Source organism: Rhagoletis pomonella, unplaced genomic scaffold (assembly GCF_013731165.1).
Source record: "Rhagoletis pomonella isolate Grant_MI unplaced genomic scaffold, Rhpom_1.0 Rhpom_scaffold_00003, whole genome shotgun sequence".
Lineage (NCBI taxonomy): Eukaryota > Metazoa > Arthropoda > Insecta > Diptera > Tephritidae > Rhagoletis > Rhagoletis pomonella.
The window spans coordinates 81,877,320-81,899,140 of record NW_023458557.1 but is presented as its reverse complement, the minus strand read 5'-3'; the positions used below and the strand labels follow the sequence as shown (position 1 = coordinate 81,899,140).

Genomic DNA, 21,821 nt, shown 5'->3' with positions numbered 1-21,821 from the left:
TTAAGAAAAAATATTTTTATTTTTAAAACGAAATCTAAAAACTGAAAGAAAATTACTTTAAAAAAGACAAAAAAGTATCCTTAAAATTGAATGAAATAAAACCAAAATATTTTTCTTTATAAAACCATAAAATATGAAAATTTAAAGAAAATTAAATTAGCAAAAGATAACAAATTAAATTAAAAAAAGCAATAAATAAAATAAGTTTCTAAAAATGAAAATCTAAAAACTGGAAGAAAATGAAACTAAAAAAAGGAAAAAATTGAAGTAAATGAAATTGAAGAATATATATTTTTCTTCTTAAAACAATAACATCTAAAATTTAGAAGAAACTTATATTAAAAAAGAAAAATAATGTGAATTAAAAAAAAAACAGTCCGAAAATTCGAACTCGCATCTCTCAAATGTCACGCCGGTGGTGCTTTTTTCACTTGACCATTGCGCTTTTCAGCACGAGTGGTGAATGAGAGAACTTTTTTTCTAAGACTAGAATAACAAAAATAACACCAAAGTCTTCCGAACTATTTTTTCATCTGCTTTAATTGCTCTTTGGAAAGACTTTTTACTATCTTAGCCAAAATTGCCCTGTTAGAGTCACAAAAATGGGCACTCATGCTGTTCTCTGATATGCAATTAGGTTAGCATTTTATTGTGGTGTGCGCGTGTGTGTCAGTGTTTTGTTACGCATGCATACACGTGCATTTATATTTAATTAATAAAATAGTTAATACAAAAAGTAGTAGCAGTGCATAAAATTACACCAGATCTATTAACAACTTAATTGGGGTTCAATCATTAACTTTTATTGGCTAACTATTTTATCATATAATTTTTTTTTTTTTGTTTTTGTTTACAAACACACATGCATTTTATTTGTTAAAGAGTTGCAAAGACATAAAATTGCTGAAAAACTGAAAAATTATTGTTATTCATGATGGAAGAAAAACTAGTTGGTATTAGAAGTGGTGGCTATAAGGTTAATCGCATTTCAGATATGTATGCATATACATACATATGTACGAGTATATTGTATTGCATATGTGCGATCTTTACTGGTTATTTACATTGACTATATAAATACATACATGCGTATACATATGTATTTATATAGTTTGAACTGGTTAGTTGTCCGTCCGCTTATGTATGTATGTATGTATAAAGCAATTGACGTTTATCTTATCACCGGAATGCTTTTTGCCAACACACATATAACTCTTTAATCATATTTCTTATATGTACACAATCGCAGACTTTTTGCTTACTATTCCGCTGAATTACGTACAATTTTCGATAATTGCGTAGTTGTACTTGAAGATTTACTATAAAAATATAAAAATCATAATTGCCCTCTTAGCATTTCGCATAAGCACCGCAGCGGCGCCTATTGGGGTGGCAAGTGCAACAAAAACCCAAATAACGGGTGATTTTTTTGAGGTTAGGATTTTCATGCATTAGTATTTGACAGATCACGTGGGATTTCAGACATGGTGTCAAAGAGAAAGATGCTCAGTATGCTTTGACATTTCATCACGAATAGACTTACTAACGAGCAACGCTTGCAAATCATTGAATTTTATTACCAAAATCAGTGTTCGGTTCGAAATGTGTTTCGCAAACCCAATTGCTGCGAACGGCGACGAATCGACATTTCACGGTCTTCAGCAACACTCTCAGAAACAGACGCAATATTCTCTTCTGTACGCACTGTACGCATTCGTCCAATGTCCAATAAATGTCCAATAAAGTAAACTGAGTGCGAAACTTGGTCACAATCGCATTAATTGTTTGCTCACTTGGTCGATTATGTAGACCATAAATCGGACGCGCGAAACACATTTCGAACCGAACACTGATTTTGGTAATAAAATTCAATGATTTGCAAGCGTTGCTCGTTAGTAAGTCTATTCATGATGAAATGTCAAAGCATACTGAGCATCTTTCTCTTTGACACCATGTCTGAAATCCCACGTGATCTGTCAAATACTAATGCATGAAAATCCTAACCTCAAAAAAATCACCCGTTACATAGTATTGGTCATAAAATTGCTTATTTTTTTTTTTAACAGCGATAACTATAGCATTTATGGCATTATTTTCATTAATATTCCTTTGATAACCACATATTGGTCATAAGCTAATTTGGTGTAAATTTTCTAGTGCTAATACAAAAGAAGATTAGGATCACTTAGGAGGCGTGAATCTTTTTCGGCACAAAGTACTCAGTAAATCCGGTTGGTTGGGAGTGATTAAGTCACAGTAGTTAATCTGAAAATACTCGCTTATCAGCAGACTGTCAAAAATCTCAAAAAAGTATTACAACTCATAAAATTGTATTTTGGCTGGCGTAAAAATTATTTTAGCCGAAGGTTAATTTAGACGAAGCTAAGGTAGATAAGAAAAAAAAAAAACTGAGTGCGTGTAGTCCCTACGCGAGCAAAAAGTGAAACTTAATCGAGAAAATTCCAGAATCGAAGAAGTCAAGGCGGACCTCCATAGCATGCGTATGCGTATGCGTGCGTTTGACAATTACGCTTAGTAATCGAAATTCATACAATTTTCTTACATTTTCGTGCGTTGCTATGTGGGTGCTGCCCATGGTGGAATAAACAAGGTGATGTCAGTTACATAACCTCACTTTTTTGGTAGCCCCATTTCGGTAATGCATATAAATGTAGTAAAAAAAGGGGAACATTTTTGGATTATTTTTACTCCTTTTTGAATACTATTTTTAAAAAGTATGAATTCAAATAATTATATTACCAAAACAACGTAAAACAACTGGGTCGGAAAATAATCATAATTTTTTTTAATTTTAAGCAAAAAAATCAACATGTAATCATGGTAAAACAGTTTTAACTATACTCACGTATTTGTGTTTTTATTTTCCGAGTTTAAACAATAAAGATAAAAGACAATAGTTAAAAAAAAAATAGATAAAACTTGTACTTAATAAAGTATAAATTTCATATAATATATAAAATAAATTATAATTAATCTCATGCTACTCACAAGCCAAGTTCTAAAAACGCTGCATTCCTTGCACTTGTTGAGATCCACAGGCGCAGCTTCCAAAACCTATTAAACAAGAAAAAATACTTTCACTGACTATTTTATTAACAACTTGGCCAATTGAATAAACTCACCTGGAACTTGCAAAAAAAAAAACACAATCCACAAATCTGTGGAAGGTTAACTTAATTAGTCTTTATTTGCCTCATGGCAATAAATACTTAAAATTTGTTACCTAAACTTGCAGCCAAAATTCGGAAAACCTCACAAAAATCACAAATCCACATTTAAAAGCTGTTGAATATAAGCACAAATCACAATTTTCGCAAAATATATTAAATGCAAAAGTCACAACTACATGGACATTTATTATAAACTTCGAATTTTTTGTAAAATTTTTTTTTTTTTTTACATCGTTAGCACATGTCTGAAATTTTTAGTATACGTTCCTTCAGCTGCTAGAGTACAAAATTCAACGTGGTGCAACGTTTTAAAGCAACGCACCATATGTTTTTAACGTTTTTTACGGTTTTTTTTTTTTTTTGGAAGTGGAAAGTGGGCGTAATTTTAGTACGATTTCGACATATAGCTTTTTTATGGTAAGGTCAATAATTCCACTGAGTTTGATAAATCGATTACCGAGTTACGCATACAGTGAACCAAATAAAAACTGCGACGCGACATTTTAGCTAGTTTTGGCTATATTTCTTTATTTTATTTAACGTTAATTATTTTTTTATGAAAGTATAGCTAATTACTTAACAAACACGATATAAATCCAACTTTAAGACTTTATGCAAAAATTATGAAAAATATGCAAAGATTAACCAAAATTTCGAACTTCTTGATCAGCCCATTTGGACAAAATTTTTGTATTCAGTTTTGTAACCCATCAAATTTTAGTAAAGCAAAGTGCAAATTTTAAGTATATTGGACCTATCGTTGATTTTTGGTTTTGATTGATTTTTGATATTTTTTTTTTTGATGGTTTGATTTTTTTTTTTTTTTTGTTGACGGTGCTCCGCATTTTTTCATAAAAAAAAATTTCGAACATAATTTGCCAAAAATCAAGGGTAAGTTCTAGCATCTACAACACCTCTTTGTCGGAAATCGAATGAGCACTGCAGATTTGGTGGCATGGACAAAAAATGCCTTTGGGCATCCATATATATAATACGCGAAGGGATTTTTTGTCCAGGATAAAAGATCTGATATGTCAAACTAAAGCGCTTGGCCTGTAGCTTCGCAAACTGGGTTTTTTTTTTCGAAAAGAGTTGCCACCTGTTGAACAATTAAATTCAAATTTTTTAATAATCAATACCATCATATCCGTACCGTTCGTTCGATTTTCAAAAGTGAGGTGTCTAATTAAAGGGCTCTGGCAGTAGATGTACAATAAAGTTTAACTTTTTCGAAAAGAGTTGCCATCTTTTAAGAAATTATATTCAAATTATTTAAAAAAATTAATCAATTATTACAAAATGGGTACGAATAGACATAGTTTTGAAAAGCTTTGTTTCTTAGCTGAACTACAAGAGGGTTGCCACCTGTTTAAAAAATCATATTAGGTAAAAGAAATACATATGTATCACCATATGGGTGTCAAACAAAAGGGGTTTCAGAAAGTAGTAGTTTGAAAATATTTTGAAGAGGGTTGCCACCTGTTTTAAAAGTCTAATTTAGTTTACTTATACACAAGTTATATGAAATATCAAAATATGGATGTCAAAGGAAAAGTGTTAAGAAATCTTTTGACTTTTTTGGCTGAATGTGCTAATAAATAATAATACATTTTCAATCTTGTGCACGCATCATAACCTTTTATTTTGGTGGCACACTCGTGAAACTTCACAGATATGCTATATTTGATGCCGGCTTTGATTGCCTCTAACATGAACATTTTATTTGAAAACTTCCCAAAGTTATTAACGAAAAAAAAAAAACAACAAAAAACAATTATGATCTTTTCGCGTGGCAATGATAATATTAGTTATTTCGGTAGTTTTTCGCCTTAATAAACGTTTTGAGGCTAAAATTATTCAAATATTTGATTTATTTTTATGGTACTTGTTTCTGGAACTCCATTGGTTTGAAATAAATGCAAGAAGAATGCTTTAGCGTTTTTTTCTGCCGAGAGAAGGCAGTGTGACACACTAAAAAAAACAACAACTAAGGGCGATTTGCTCATATATATTGTACATAGCTTTCATTCATTTAACTGTAGCGAGTGTTCTGTCTCATTGCTCATTAACACCCTCAGTGTCTCTTCTATGCGAATCCCTGCCAATACAGAGTCGCAGCGCGCAGAGTACTGACCGCTCAATGCAATTAAACTATTCTCCTTGAACTGCACTTGTAGAGACATGGGGTTGTGCGCCTGTTGCTTGGCGCTCCAAATTTACATGAAGTACGTATGTATGTACATACATGCATACCTATGTATGTATGTAGTACATAAATTCATACTTATGTACATACATACATATATTTGCGACTATTTAGCTGCTGTTTTTATTTTGATTTTTGTTATTATTTGAAATGTATTTAACATGTAAAATGCGACTTATTTTAAGTAACTACCTATGAATGTAAGTATGTACCTATGTATATACTATGTATGTGTGCTTAATGTCAATGTTGTGATTTTTATGCGAGCAATTTTATATAGTGCCCGTACACCATTTTTAATTAGCGAAATGGTTTACAAAAAATATCTAAGTGTGCGCGCGCATGCGTGTGTTGAGCAGACGATTAAACGCTTACTAGTTAATTGAGATAAGCAAATGAAAATGTTTTTTTTTTTTTTTTAATTTTACATTGAAATAAGTCTGAATGAAAGTAATAAAAAAACACACGAGCGCCCGTTTAATTGCAACGCTGCTTCCTCCAATGGCGCATAAAGATTTAGCAATAACAATGAGAACAAGAAAATAGGAAAAGTAAGGGATTTAATACGTAAAAAAAATTTAAAAAAAAAATATTGTAAGTAAGATAGAAAGCATTGTTTCGTAATGAGCGCATACCGGTCGTGTCGTATTTGTGTGTTTTTGCGTAATGCAGGTATGTCTAAACGTATGAGTATGTACTTACTTACTGTATATAGAGGTTAGAGTAGCAGGCTGAGGTGTAATAAATGTTTTTTGTGTTTTTTTTTTATAAAAAAATTGTAATACGCGTAAATGTAGTAAGATGTGAAAAAAACTATATTCCATATTTTTAGTAGACATTTTCTTTTTTTTTTATTGTTAAAAATTCATTAGCCGCAACGTAGATTAAGTTATAAGTAAGTACAAATGTATGTATGTATGTATTTTTACAAACAATTGCCGCGCTCATACGAATTATTTATTTATTTTTATTATGTTTAAGGTCAGCTATTGTCACAATTTAATGATATGCTTTTAAAAAAATATTTATTAAGAGCATGCGGGCCACCAAACGGCGAGGCGGAAGTACAACATATGTACAAAAAATATTAATAGATAGCTATACTAAAAAAAAAAAAATTAATTATTAAAAAAATTTTTTCGATCTACATACATATGTATGTAAATAAAAGTTTTCGCTGGCAAGCCGCTGCTCTATACATACATATGTATTTAGTATTTTTCCACCAACAATTGTTAAGATGCTATTGCAATCATATTTATCATACGTGGCCTTGTAAGCGTTTACTTTTAATTGGGTTGCGGCATTTTTATTTTTTTTTCTTATTAAAAGACCAACAGCAGCACCACATCACTTGCAATCATACTTACTTATCAGAAATCAAATTATATATTTACTATTGGATTTTTTCCATAGATATGTACCGAGTAATTAGCTGTGAAATTCAAATGGAAAAACATATCCATGCAAATACGCAATCAACAGGAACGGAAAGAAAAAAAAAAAAACAAATAAATAAAAATAAGTTCGAAAAAAACAGCAGCGAACTGAAATAATTACCTGTAATTATCGGGTGAACACACACGTTTATATCCAACCAACGACACTCGCAATGAGTCTACATAGTTACTATCTGCTCGGCAATTAATTCAGTATTCTGAATTACTCTAGTACTTTTGCTGCAATGTTTTGTCATTGCTATTTCTTTACTCGTCGGCATGTATGCGCTATGAATTTGATCTTTGACATGCATACTTTACATATGCACGTTCTAAGGCTTTACACATACATACTTACATACATACATACATACATTCTATGTATACCCTGCAGGAAATGTATCTAACTATAAGCTAACTTTAAGTTGATGAGGAAGGAGCTAAAGGTCACTATTATCTGTATATTTTCTTTGACCAAAGCTAACTATGTATATTTCTATGGCGATGGCCGCGAAAAAGTCAAGGGTGGTTGCCTGTGCATTTGATGTTCTAATTTGTAACTAACTACTTTTGGACGTAAAATATCAATAGGAAAAACAAAATATTTTATTTATTTTTTTTTATTTTTTATTTATTAAATTATTTATTACATTTCATATTTCTTTACATATTCTGCTGTAGTTGGTCCCATATTCGAACTCCGTCAGACATAACTTAAAAATGATAATATGAAATTTCGATCTTCCTTTTATTAGTCCTCAATTCGAAAAAGTATTTGCGAAGTGCAGGATATTTAAATAGAAACGCGTTTAAAGAAAACAATCTCCTGCATTACATGTCAACTAGTTTCAAGCTAGCTTTTAGTAGCTAACTACAAGTTATATATTTATAAGAAATCCTAAAAAAAAGCTAACTACAAGTAGGTTATTTTTTATCAATTGATAATTGGTTTCTGCAGGGTATCGAAACACATAAGAAGCACTCACACTAATGCCTGGTGCACGGCCTAACTAGTTCGGCTACCCTGCAGGAAATGCCGGTAGTACGATACCAAACAACAACTCAGTTTACATATCTATTCTTTCATAAGTTACATATAAGTTAATAAGTACATAGTAAAAAAGTATTTTTAAAACAAGCTTTCCAAGTGTGAACCAAATCGGACATTAAATACCTGGTTTCCCAAAAGTCTCGACTCATGCGCCACCTATCGGCAAAATTTTTGTGTTGTTCCTTTTCATATCTATACGTTCATATAATAAAATTGTAACAGGCAAGGTTTAAGAAGGCTCACAGTCGAAAATATTTTTGTAGAAGGTTGCCATCTGTTTGAAAATTTTGCATTGATTTAAATAATAAAATAAATTAAATATTGCAATTTGGGTATCAAGCTAAAGAAGTTTAGGAAAGTTTACTGCCAAAAATATTTTTGTTTGAAAAATTTTATTCAATTATTAAATTGACCAAATAAATAAAATCTTGCAATACGGATATCAAACTGAAAAAGTTTAAAAAAGTTTACTGCCAAAAATATTTTTATTTAGCAGGTTGCACCCTATTTTAAAAATTGTATTCAATTAAAGTGATAAGATCAAGTCAATAATAAATAAATAAAAAAAAACCTTGAGGAAAGTTCACGACATGTATTATCGAGTTAGAAGATTATAAATTAAATTTCCAGGAATAAATACTGCCGAAAATTTATTAACGCCCTTATTCATAAAAAATATAGTATGTTTCATTTACCGCAAATTTCTTTGAATATCTCACTTCGTAAAGCTCTTTAATTCTATTTTAGGTTTTACGAATGAAACCATTAAAGTTTTGGAAGGGAGTAACAACACAAAAATACTTTCAATATACTACATATATCCAACATATGAATTAAATCTTTCTGAAAATCAGGCCTTCAGTCGTACGCAGAATTATTCAACCAGAAACTTCCGCTCCCTGTAATCAATTAATCTTGAGTGTCTTCTAACTATATACATATGTAGCGTCCTAGGAACTTCGTTCATTGTTTCATGCGCTATGTGGCAAGTGGACCCGTCCAGTTGAAACCACATATTCTCCAAGTCCATGACATCTAATTAAGGTCATAAAAAGTTTGTCATCATGTCACGATAACGTGTACCGTTCACCGTAATAGAGTTACCGTCATCAATGGTGAACAGTCGCAGTTGTAAGCTGCTTTTAGGCTAATGAAGTGACAACTCTAACTCTCGATTTCGCCAAGGAGTCCTAAGGGAACAATGTCCGATTGGAGACGTTAGGATAAAATTTAGTATCACTGTTGTCCCTTATTTTATCGACTGTTTTGGGAATGATAGAGTGGTACGGTCTAAAGCGTTGCTTTTTAACTGCGCACCTTTAAAACAACTAAGGTTCAAAGACCTCTGAGCTATGTAAACCTAGACTAACATAAAATTTATGCTTTTCAATGGATCCTGATTGCGCCAGTTTTAATTCAACATGATACCTCATCGTCTGGTGATCTAAAGATATTCGGAGTCAGTTATTGTAGAGCGTATTTTTGGTAACATACTTCAATATGAAGACCTTAAAGCGAAAAAACATGCATTTACATTTATTTCCCGCTGAAACTGACGGTAATTCGAATCACGTCGAATTCAGCCGATTCCATACGCACTTAATATCATACATATTTACATAAAAAAGAATAGCCTTATCCCATGCTACTGTTAGCACATTGCTTCATGACCAAACCAACCTTCTGTGGAACACATCAAACCCCATTTTCAACCATTAGACCTAACGGCCATTTACAGAGTATGTATAGAAAATAAATAACTCAAACTTTAATTTAGATTTTCCTAGATGGTTAATACGCCAATTGCATGAGCGCTTTGTTACGAGCACTGGATTTTAATTGTTGCTCATATGTGCATGAAATTTTAAATTTTACGTGCATAAGCGCTTCGATTAGCGGGCATAGAAATCACATGTGACTGATTAAAAAAGTGGCACAATCTCCTTGGAGGACTAATTTTCGTTTTGTGAGATTCTTCAAGCAATCGTAAGATTTAGAATACGAATCCAGCAATGCACAATCTAAAACCGAGTGTCGACTTTATTTTAAAGTACCTTTGACCAAAAGGGCCTTCTTAGATCGATTATGATTACAGGGTTAAAAAATGGTACGACTTCAGTGCGCTTAGGGTTATTCCATTTGAATAAAAGTTGTTATTCCGAATTCTTGATTGTTCATTCCTAATATATGCCTCGCTAACTATGCTTTCAGTTTGCCATCTTTGCTTTGCTTTAAAATTTTCATGCCTACATATACATACATAGATACATACATATTCAAGATCATATTAAGTTCACCCCAGTTCTCTTTTTAGCTAAAAATAAACTACAATCCAAAGATTGTTTGCTTTCGAAAATATTGTTATGGTATGACATGCCCACTTTTTTATTGTCACTCTCGTCAGCAATAATGTACACAATTTTTTCTTAGTAGTTCAGTGTTTTTAAATAGAAATATGTAGAAAAATATTAAGTGTATGTACATAACAAAGAAGGACAACATCTACAAATATTCTATATGCGCGGAACAGGGTGCCATGAAATAATAAATATAAACAGCCTTTCACATATCCTCGCCTTAATTCAAAAAGGCCCTAACCAGCACTTTTTTCGAAATTTCGTTTTTCAAAGATTTTGATAGGAGGTATTAAATAAACAACACGTTCAGTAAAAATTTTAAAGTATTAGTACCAAAACCTATGAAGTTACAAGCCACTTTTAAAAAAACCCTACCTGTTTTTGATACTCTTTTCAAAATGTTTTTTGCTTCTCCTGTCAAATAAAAAAAATTCTAATCTTTTTTTCGAATCTCACCTTCGATAGCGATTGTGCAAAAGGTCAGTATTCGAATTGAAATTTTATTGTGAGTGAGTTATTGTCTTATATTTCCCTTTGAGAGTGAGCTGGATTTTACTTCATCTCTTGTTACCATGGTTTTCATTGTTTTTCGAATCCATTTCGAGTATATTTGCATTCGATATTCAAATGAGATATCGACGATATTTTTCGAACGTTCTCCACAATGTTTGTTCGGTAATTATTTATGTGCACACATACATAATGGTAAGCAGTGCGCGCTTCCACTCCGCAGGACCTGGGTCCAAACTCTGGTCAAATCGACATCGTAAAAAAATTTAGAAAAAAGGGGTTTTCTAAACAGCGGTCGCTACTCGGCAAGCAATGGCAAACCTCCGAGTGTATTTCTGCCATGAAAAACAAGTTCTCATAAAAATACAATCGCCGTTCGGAGTCGGCGTAAAACTGTAGGTCGCTCCGCTTTGTGTGACAACATCAAGGCGCACGCCACAAAATCGGAGGAGAAGCTCGGCCAAACACTAACATATGTGTAAGCGCCAATCTATTATTAAACAAATGTGTATGTGCAGTATTGTTTATGTGGGAAAAGTACATTTTTATAGACGCGACATTATTTTTTACTCAAATAGACGCGCACACAATTTAAGGCAAAAACCCGCAAAAACATCTCTTTGCTATATATCCTCGGTGACATTGCAAAACGTTCTATGTCAATTATTAGTTGTGTTTTCGTATTCTCCAGCAAAAAATATCCAGTAACTTTTCAGTAACCAAATTTCGGAGAGTAAGCCAATATTTACTCCCAATGAGTGAAATATGCAAGAAAGTACGAAAACGCAAAACCAGCAAGAAGTTGCTAGTTTTATGAACAGCTGATTAATTTGTTATTTTCCGATGCAATTTCTTAGAAAACTAGTGTTTTCCATATTATTATATTTTTAAATGGGTTTATTTTGCCGATTCCAACTCTAATAAGCACCACAAACAATTATTTTCTTAATGTGATTTACAATAAGCATCATGCCATCAGTTGTTTTTCTTACTAGCAAATAGTTGCTAGTAAAAATTTATCCAGTAAAACTTGCAAGTTCAGCTGTCATTTTTGCTCTCTCAATTTCCCCTCTTTTGCTAGTTTCTTGCAAGTTTTTGTGTACGAAAACGACATCCAGTAAAAAACCAGTAAAATTAGTACTGGATTTACTGGATAGTGCGTACGCGAACAGGGCTATTATCTCTGGTGCTTAAATGATCTATCAGTTGTAACTGATCACTTCTGTTAGGTGTTCATCTCTCAGCAGCCAACGATAGATAGTATTGTCATAAATGTATGAGAGTATACGGATTTGCAGATGCATTCCGGGTATGTACACCGTTTTGCAGTATCATCGACGATATGTATTTGCTAAATTTTATATGAATATATTAACAGCTGCTTGTTGTTGTTTTTTTTTTGGTATTTCTGCGCATGCCCTACTAGACACTTGAAGTCAAATAAGAAAGATGGGAGCAAAAGAACGAGAGACATGAATTGATAAATACATGTTAACGAAAACAGCCGCAAACAAATACATAGATATGTGAAATATATATGTATGTATATGCCTATACCACTGCAGGAATATTTACATAGTATGTCAATTTAGAATTAAAACGAAATTCTGAGGGCTATGCCCGACAAGTTCTGTATTTATTTATTTTTGCTTTTTTTTTTTGTTTGAATTTTACTTTCTGCTCGTATCTACGTAATAAGCTTTAATGCTGAAATTGTTTAAATTGTAAATATAATTTTCAATTTTACTATTGAACAATTTAATTATATTTTTCTTTGCAAAAAAGACCTTAAATATGACTAAGACGCTACGCTTGATATGATATGAGACATGTTTATTGTGATGACTTGACAGTTTCTATATGTTAGCACGGAATAAATACACGCTCAGATCAAAAAAATACTCGACAAGATTGCCAATAGGATACAGTTGCACATACATACATATATGTACATACATATGTAGTTATAAACATACATATTTAAAAAAATACATTTGTGTGCACATGCGATTAAAAATGCTTTTATCTGTACATATATATATATATATATATATTTATGTATATAGTTTGCTTGATTAATTTCGTTAAATGTTTTCAGTTGTATTTTTTTACTATCGCTCAACTTAGATAACTCTAATTAAATTTAAAAGTTGTTCTTATGTAAAATGAAATCTGTCATGTAAAACCGACTGTTCTTATTCAATCCGTGAGCATAGAAACCGAACTGTCTTATCGCCGTAGCATAACCTATCATTCCTACATAGGTACTATAGTATATACCTTGCAGGAAATGTACTTAACTATCAGTTAACTTAAAGTTGATTAGGAAGGAACTAAAGGTCACTACTATCTGTATACTTTCTTTGAGGAAACCTAACTATATTTGTATGGCGATGGCCGCGATATAGTTAAGGGTGGTTACCTCTGCATTAGATGTCAACTAACTTGTAACTAACCACTTTTGGACATAAAATATCAATAACAAAAATAATATTTTTTTTTACTTGTTTATTTATTTACTTTATTTAGTATTATATATTTGTTAACATATTCTGCCGTAGATGGTCGCAGATTTGAATTTCGTCAGACGTAACTTCAAAATGATAACGTACAATTTAGATCTTCATTTTATTTGTCCTGAATTCGAAAAAGTTTTGTGAAGTGCAGAAAAAAATCTATTGAAAATAAACTTTGTATGAAGTTTTTTAAATAGAAACTTGTTTAATGTTCGCAAAGAATCGTAATTTTCGATGCATACTACATATTTAACAACTTTTATAGAAATTGTTTAAGTAAGCGATGGCCAAAGTTGCAAAAATTTGATAAGCAAGATTTTTTTCAAATTTACCCAATGAAAACTCCCAAAAATTTTGGTGTATCTGTAGATATATATACTTTTAAAAGTTCATAACTTCTATTTTTAAAACATATCTGATTTTTAAAATTGGATACAAAAATAGTAAATCTACAAAATACAAACTATTTGCAAACATTTTTACTACTTGTGGTTATTACTAAGGTGCCCCTTTTTATGGACAGAAATTAATTTTTTAGAATTATTTTTTACAAAAAAAAATCAACTCGGTTATAAAAAAAAAAATTAGTTTGAAACAATTTTTCAAAAGTCGGCTTCCACTGATTGACAAAGAATTTCATCAGCTTTTATTAAAAAAAAAAATAACCTAAATTTAAAATTGGAGAAGTTTTGAAACCCGTAGTATTGTGACCACCTTCATTTTCCCAACTATGCGGCGCTAAGCTTAAAAGTACAGACAAGTCAAAAATGAAATAACACAGTGTAGTGCTAACACAATCTTCAGAGAACAAAGCTGCATAGTTAGGGACATTTCAATTCCCTTCCGTTTCCTGGAACAACAAGCAAAAATGGTCATATTCCACTTCTGAATTTTGAAAAACGTCACCCGTGCTCAATTAATTTAGTAACTGTATTCTACTTATAACTCACATACACCAAGTTACACAAAAGTAATTTTTCTATTCATTTCTTTTTGCAGATGCTGAGAGTCACATGCTGCACAGTATGGAGCCATCGCTGTCCCTCAGCAACGCTTCCGCCCACAGTCCGGGTGGCAGTCAGGCCCTTAGTCCTGCACTAAGTCTGAGCGGTGGCAACAGCAATAGCAATGGCAACTTATCCACTAGTGGCAGCAATACCGCTGCCATCAATAATAATAATAACTCATTTGCGCAAAATAACAACTCACAATCATCGAATGTTTGTGCAATTTGTGGCGATCGCGCCACCGGTAAACATTATGGTGCTTCCAGTTGTGACGGCTGCAAAGGTTTCTTCCGACGCAGCGTGCGCAAGAATCACCAATATACCTGCAGGTAAAATATCATAAAAGTGAGCTATCAATTAAGTAAAGTTGCTCTACTTCCTAAACAGATTCTCACGGAATTGCGTCGTAGACAAGGACAAGCGTAACCAGTGTCGGTATTGTCGGTTGCGCAAATGCTTCAAGGCGGGCATGAAAAAGGAGGCCGTTCAAAATGAACGCGATCGCATTAGCTGTCGTCGCACCTCGAATGAAGATCCCGATCCGGGTAATGGTTTGTCCGTCATATCGCTGGTGAAGGCAGAGATTGAGAGCCGTCAGTCGAAAGCGGGTGCCGCTATGGAGACCAATCCGAATGAAGATCTCTCAAATAAACAATTTGCCAGCATCAACGATGTGTGTGAATCGATGAAACAACAGCTGCTGACGCTTGTCGAATGGGCCAAACACATACCAGCATTCAATGATCTGCAGCTGGACGATCAAGTGGCGTTACTGCGCGCGCATGCTGGCGAACACCTGTTGCTGGGTTTGTCACGCCGCTCTATGCACTTGAAAGATGTGCTATTGTTGGGCAACAACTGTGTCATCACAAAGCATTGTCCAGGTTGGTGACCTAGCAAACGTCAACCTGTGAGGTTGTACTTTATTGTGCTTTGATTTTGGCTTTCTACTTACTAAGTAATTGAAGCTAAGTGAAAGTTATTGGTTTTATATTAAAGTAAATTTAATTAAATTTCACTAGCATATATTCTAATTTTGCCGAGTCATTTGTTGCTATCATTGTTCTTGTATCCTTTGTAGTTAACTGAATTCATTTTGTTTTTGCGCATTTGTTCTACTCTTTTTGTTTACTTCTTCTAGTAATTCTTGTCACAGCTGTTTGCGTGGCGTTTATTAAGTGTCATAATTACAGTGATATTCAAACTGTTGGCTACATTTATTTAAAGCTATTTACATCACCTCCTTAATTGTTATAATTTATTTTGTTTGTCTTTTATTAACGAGTGTATTACATAAATCTTTCAATATGAAGTGCGATCTTGATACTTGCCAAATTAAAAGCGATTCTGAACGCTACTTATCGTGCTGGCTGTGTGATGGTATTTACTATCTGAAATGTGCTGGTTTGACGGGAAGAATTCTGCACGCTAATAATGATGGCAAGGACCTTCGCTGGTCTTGCGTAAAGTGCAGGTCAACCGAAGTTGATCTTTTCAAGCTATTTAGGCAAACCAGAAATGGTTTTACAGAAATAGGAAGAGAATTGTCGGTACTCTCAGAAAAATTTAAGCATTATGAAAATATGTTTAAATCATTCAAATGCTTAGATACCTTGCAATCTGTTAAGGATATGCGTGTGTCTAAACGTAAGCGTCTTCATAGTCCATCTAAGGAAATTGCTGCCGTTGCACGTCAGAATAATCTTCCGACGGACTTAATTAATTTATCTTCTCCGTGTCCTCCAGCATCAGAATCCTCAGCCTCAAAAGACCGTGTAACGAAATCTGCTTCGGATAATAATGAAGTATCTTCCCCTTCCCCCATTTAAGTAGTGGTGGTATCATCTTCAAAGCCTCCACCGCCTTCCCTATCCTCAACTACTAACGCAGTAACTCAACCCCCTCCGCCGGTAGTCCAGTCTGATACGAGGAAACTAGTTGTGGCTCCGCCAAAGAATCAATCTTTGTTTCTAGACTTTCGAGAGACACTACCGAAGACGATATAAAGCTTTTTATCTCATCAAAAATTACAACTGTCGACTTAAGCATCAGAAAAATTAATTTTAATTACGAAAGAAATATTGCTTCATTTAAAATTGACGTAAATTTAGATAGTTTTAATGCGCTGCTTAGTAGTTCTTTTTGGCCCCCCCGGAGCTTTCGTTCGTGAATTCGAATATAGGCACAAAAAAGTAAATAACTTAGCTAATATTCCCCGTCATAACACTGAATCAAAAAAACGAATTATTAAATCTGCTTTAAGTATTTATTACCAAAATGTAAGAGGCTTAAATACTAAATTAACGAACTTATACTTTAAAGGCCTTGAATGTAATTATAATATTCTTTCTTTTACTGAAACTTGGCTGAAACCTCACATTTTCAATTCAGAGATTCTTCCAAATAATTATCATATCTATAGACAAGATAGGGAGGACAGAATCGGCGGTGGCTAACTTCTGAAGAAGTTAGTCTTCCACACATTGATTCAGTAGAGTTCAAATGCATTCGTGTATAGGCTGGAAATGATTCTATTTACTTAGCTCTATGCTATATCCCTCCCCCGATCTGACACATTGGTGTATTCACGACTCATCTCTTTACTGAAATCGGTTAATTTACTGACTAAACCCTCTGATTCAATGATTGTGTTGGGTGATTTTAATTTACCAAGCATATCATGGAACATCATTGACAATGATATCATACCTTTCGCGTCTAGTGCGCGCAACAACGTATTTTTAGAGGAGATGGCTGAACTCTGCCTAACTCAGGTTAATGTACTTCACAATAAGTTTCGTAAAGTATTAGATCTTGTTTATGTTGATGTGGTGAAGTGTGATCCACTAGTTTTGCCCGAAGATGTCTACCGCCCTGCTATGGAGGTATCTTACGAAGTTATAAGTGATAGTCAAAATTGCAGTACCCAAGCATACGAACCAAATATTCGCTTAGATTTTTCGAAAGCCGACTTTAAAATGCTTAAAAAAGAACTGTCTAAATTGTCGTGGCCTGCATTTAAAGGAAAATATTGAACAAATCGTTAACTTTTTAACTTTAGTTTACATAAATTATTTGAAAAGCATGTGCAAACACAGTTATGGTTCACTAAATAACTGATAAATTTGAAAAACAGAAGGTCGCGTTATTTTAGATTACACAAAGAACCGGTTTACACTCATACTATGTAAAATACTCACTTTTGCGTCATAAGTTTTTTGAATTAAACAAAAAGTGTTATAAAGCTTACTTGTGTAAAATCAAACGGCGTATAATATATAACCCCAAATCATTTTATGACTTCGTAAACTCCAAGCGAGATGTACGTGGGTTTCCTTCTGCCATGAAGTATCAAAATACCGTCTCTAGTGATAATCAAACAATTTCTAACATGTTCGCTCAGTTTTTTAAATCCAATTATTCCATTAATTCACATGCTAACATTGACTATCCTCTTAAACTATGTCCAATGAACTCAATAAATATCCCAGGAATATCTCCCGATGATGTAGTAGTTTATCTGAAATCCTTAAAGCAGTCCTTCAGTTATGGTCCTGACCAGATCCCTACTTGTATTCTTATAAATTGTTCTGATTATCTCTATGAGCCGTTAACAGCGTTATTTAATTTATCTCTTAAAGAGGGCGTTTTGCCAACTATATGGAAGGAATCGTTCATAACCCCGTTACATAAAAGCGGTAGCGGATCTTCAGTGGAGAACTACCGGGGAATAGCTAAGCTTTCTGCAATTCCTAAATTATTTGAAGCAATTATAACAAATCAGTTGACGCATTATATCTCTTCTAGCATTTCATATAGTCAACATGGATTTTGCAAAGGCAAATCAACTTCTACAAATTTACTTGAATTAACATCCTATATCTCAAAAGCATTTATTGAAAGCAAATCTGTTGGTGTTATATATACTTACTTCAGTAAAGCATTTGACAAAGTGTGCCACTCGTTGCTCAACTACAAACTTGATCTTCTTGGTCTTCCACCTAATTTTCTACGTTGGAGCTCTTCATACCTCTATGATAGATCACAAAGGGTAATGTTTAAAAATACTATCTCTGACGTCATTGATGTTACTTCAGGAGTCCCTCAAGGTAGCCACCTAGGCCCGGTTCTGTTCTTGCTTTTTATAAACGATATTTCTACAGATATACAATTTTCCAAAATTTTAATGTATGCAGATGATGTAAAGCTTTGTAAGTCGTACGTTTCAATTAAAGAAAGGTCTTTGCTACAATCAGACTTAGACAGCATGGCTTACTGGTGTCAAGTAAATCTTATGCCTCTAAATCTTAAGAAATGTAAAGTGATGAGCTTCTCGCGAAGAGCTGTTCATCCCGCTTCTTATACAATAGGTAACCATAACCTGGAACAGGTATACAATTTTGTGGACCTTGGTATCACAATGGATCCTAAGCTTAATTTTAATCTTCATATTAATGTGACAGTCAACAAGGCTAAAGGTGTACTTGCATTTGTGAAACGATGGTCAAAAGAATTTTGTGACCCTTATATCACTAAAACCCTGTTTACAACATTAGTTAGGCCAATTCTGGAAAACGGTTCGGTGGTTTGGAATCCAAGGTATCAAATTTACTCAGACAAGTTAGAATCAATTTAAAAACAATTCCTCCCTTTTGCTTTAAGAAATTTCCGTTGGGATTCTCAATATAACCTTCCGCCTTATGCGAGCCGATTAAAACTTATTAATCTTCCTACACTTCCAGCCGCAGGCAAATGCTTGGTACAATTTTTTATAGTTAAATTACTAACAGGCTCAATTTCAAGTCCGCTTCTTCTTGGCGAAGTTAGCCTTAATGTTCCCTCCCGGGTATCAAGACACTTTTGCCCCCTATTTCTGAAAGCTTGTAAAACTAATTTTGAATTGCACGACCCACTCCGTTCCTTATGCCAGGATTTTAACTCTCATTCCAGCACGTTTGATATATCAGATCCGCTTTTCAGCATTAAGAAATCGATACTGTCCTCTCTCAATAAATGAATTATTAAAATAAAGACATAAAATAAATCGGCTGATGAATTTAGTTCTGTAGCTGAACAGTTTTAGATCTAGACACTTAACAAACTCCTGCCTATCGTGACTCGGCGCAAAAATTTAAAATACTGGTTCCGTTCGTCATGCGGACTGCGCCGCTCGTGCGGATGGGCGGGAATGGAGGGTTAAAACCGTTGGGATATTATTATTATTATTATTATTATTATTATTATTATTATTATTATTATTATTATTATTATTATTATTATTATTATTATTATTATTATTATTATTATATTCGAACGAAATGACAAAGTAAATAGAAGAATACTAAATGCGATGTATTTTCGTTTTAGACGCACGTCTTTCGCCAAACTTAGATATCTCGCGAATCGGTGCTAGAATCATTGATGAGCTTGTTTTTGCGCTGAGAGATGTGAATATTGATGATACGGAATTGGCATGCATCAAGGCTTTGGTGTTTTTCGATCCAAGTGAGTGAATTCAAGAAACCTTTTCTGTTTTTAATGCAGCAGGGTTAGAGAATTTTCGAAATTTTTACATTGTTATTAATATTTCTATGGTTGTTTGTATCTTGCTAGACGCGAAGGGTCTTAACGAACCACAGCGCATCAAGACGTTACGTCACCAAATCCTTAACAATCTGGAAGATTACGTATCGGACCGACAGTACGAGTCACGCGGTCGCTTTGGCGAAATCCTCTTAATACTGCCTGTACTGCAATCTATCACTTGGCAAATGATCGAACAGATACAGTTTGCGAAAATTTTCGGAGTTGCTCACATTGACTCGCTGTTGCAGGAAATGCTACTTGGAGGTACGTCAAGATCACTATTCTTCCCACATCTCATGCTTATCTAATGTACTCAACTTTATTAGGTGAATTGGCCGACAACTCGCCACTCTCGCCGCCAAGCTTGAACAACTACAGCCCAACACGGAACATGGATTCGAGCCATGTGACATCAACTTTGGACGTACTTACGTCGCCCAGTTCCGCCGACCACTTATCAGCGTGTATGGACAGCAGCAGCCTGGATGCTCAAATGATGTCGCCGCTGCTCGAGAATATATCTTCACCGCCAACGCAATATAACACTATGCGCACTAATCCGACGCAACGCACACAGCAACAACACTCAACTGGCTCTGCAACACCACATCATACGCGTTCAATGCATTCACCGCAGCTCAACGACCCAGAATCGTCAAATGCTGATATGCACAATGGAGCCTCCAACAATAACAATAACAACAATCCATATATGGATGAGAATAGCATCTATAGCTCAAGTGCTGTTGGTGTTTTACGTCCACTGCCAACTGGCAGTGTGCACAACTTGCCACATATGCCATCGAATATGCAGCAGCATCCGCATGCATCGCCATCGCCTAGTCAATCCCAAATGTCAGCTGGTGCTTTAATGCAGCACTCACCGCCGCTGCATCGTAATCATCCCTACCAAAGGCCTGAACAAATGAATACTGCTGCCAATAATAATGGTGGCGGCGCAGGCGCGCAACAGCTACGCAATCCGGCTGAGATGACGCTGAACGAATACAATAGCGGCAGCGCCGAGGAGATGTTGCGACGCGCGCCACTCAAAATACGCGGACCTGATGCGCTGAGCAGTGGCGCTGGCGGTGGCGGTGGCGGTGGGTACATGATGGGTGGTGGTGGAGGTGGTGGGCTACATGACGCCGAAAATGCGTATCGCATGACACTGAAACAGGAACCGGAAACTGGTTATTGAGTTAGCGTGGAGAATGCGGTAGCTTACTGAACGGATGCAAATATCAAAGACATATACCTAAATATGTACGTGCAATGAAACGGAATGAGAAAGCAGCGCGAGCAGTTGAAAAAACGCTGGTTACACTTATGTATATACTACAAATACAAATGTATGTATACGCTGTTCTTCATGAAGATCATCCCGCAAATTCGGCGCCAATTTGTTCACCGATGTTTATTCGGTACTTTAAGTCAGGTTACTTGAAGTAGTAATAGTGGTCAACGGCGTCAACTACTTGTTGATCATTTTGTTTAGAAAGTAAATATACAATTATATTTTCCTCCCGATAGTCATAGTGTTACATGGACTTCCATATAGATATGTATGTATGCCACACTATAAGTAATAAATGTTTTAAAAATTCATGGTAGAAAGTTTTTTTTTTCAAGTTAATATAAACTGTATGAATTGACAATAATCATTGTTGCAATTTTTTATGCCTTTGTCAACTAAGTAGATAGGTTTTATGGAAATTTTGTTGTTATAAAAATTTGTTAAAATACACACACTTTTATAGGGGTTAAATAGGTAAAATATTTATAATCACAGTGGAGTATTTGTTGGACTTTTTTTCTATACATAAATAGGTTAGGGTGAAATTTTAAATAAGCATTTACATGAAATATTTTTTATAATATTTGTACTGAAATGGATCAAATGTATCTTTAATAATAATGCATAAATGAAATAAATAGTTTTATTAAAAAAAAAGCTG

The 21,821-nt window shown here is 34.0% G+C and overlaps 1 protein-coding gene across 2 annotated transcripts in view; it reads left to right on the top strand.

Annotated features, from left to right (window-relative positions):
- The window catches only part of LOC118735674 (transcription factor HNF-4 homolog), a 74,778-nt gene extending 53,307 nt beyond the window's left edge, over positions 1 to 21,471 (top strand). For both annotated transcript variants that reach the window (XM_036465579.1, XM_036465580.1), the window contains 5 exons: positions 14,270 to 14,606; positions 14,665 to 15,161; positions 19,645 to 19,782; positions 19,891 to 20,127; positions 20,190 to 21,471. In XM_036465579.1, coding sequence (XP_036321472.1) covers positions 14,270 to 14,606; positions 14,665 to 15,161; positions 19,645 to 19,782; positions 19,891 to 20,127; positions 20,190 to 21,064 — 2,084 coding nt within the window. In that variant the 3' untranslated portion in view covers positions 21,065 to 21,471. The remainder of the gene's footprint in view (positions 1 to 14,269; positions 14,607 to 14,664; positions 15,162 to 19,644; positions 19,783 to 19,890; positions 20,128 to 20,189) is intronic.
- The last annotated feature ends 350 nt before the right edge of the window (positions 21,472 to 21,821 follow it).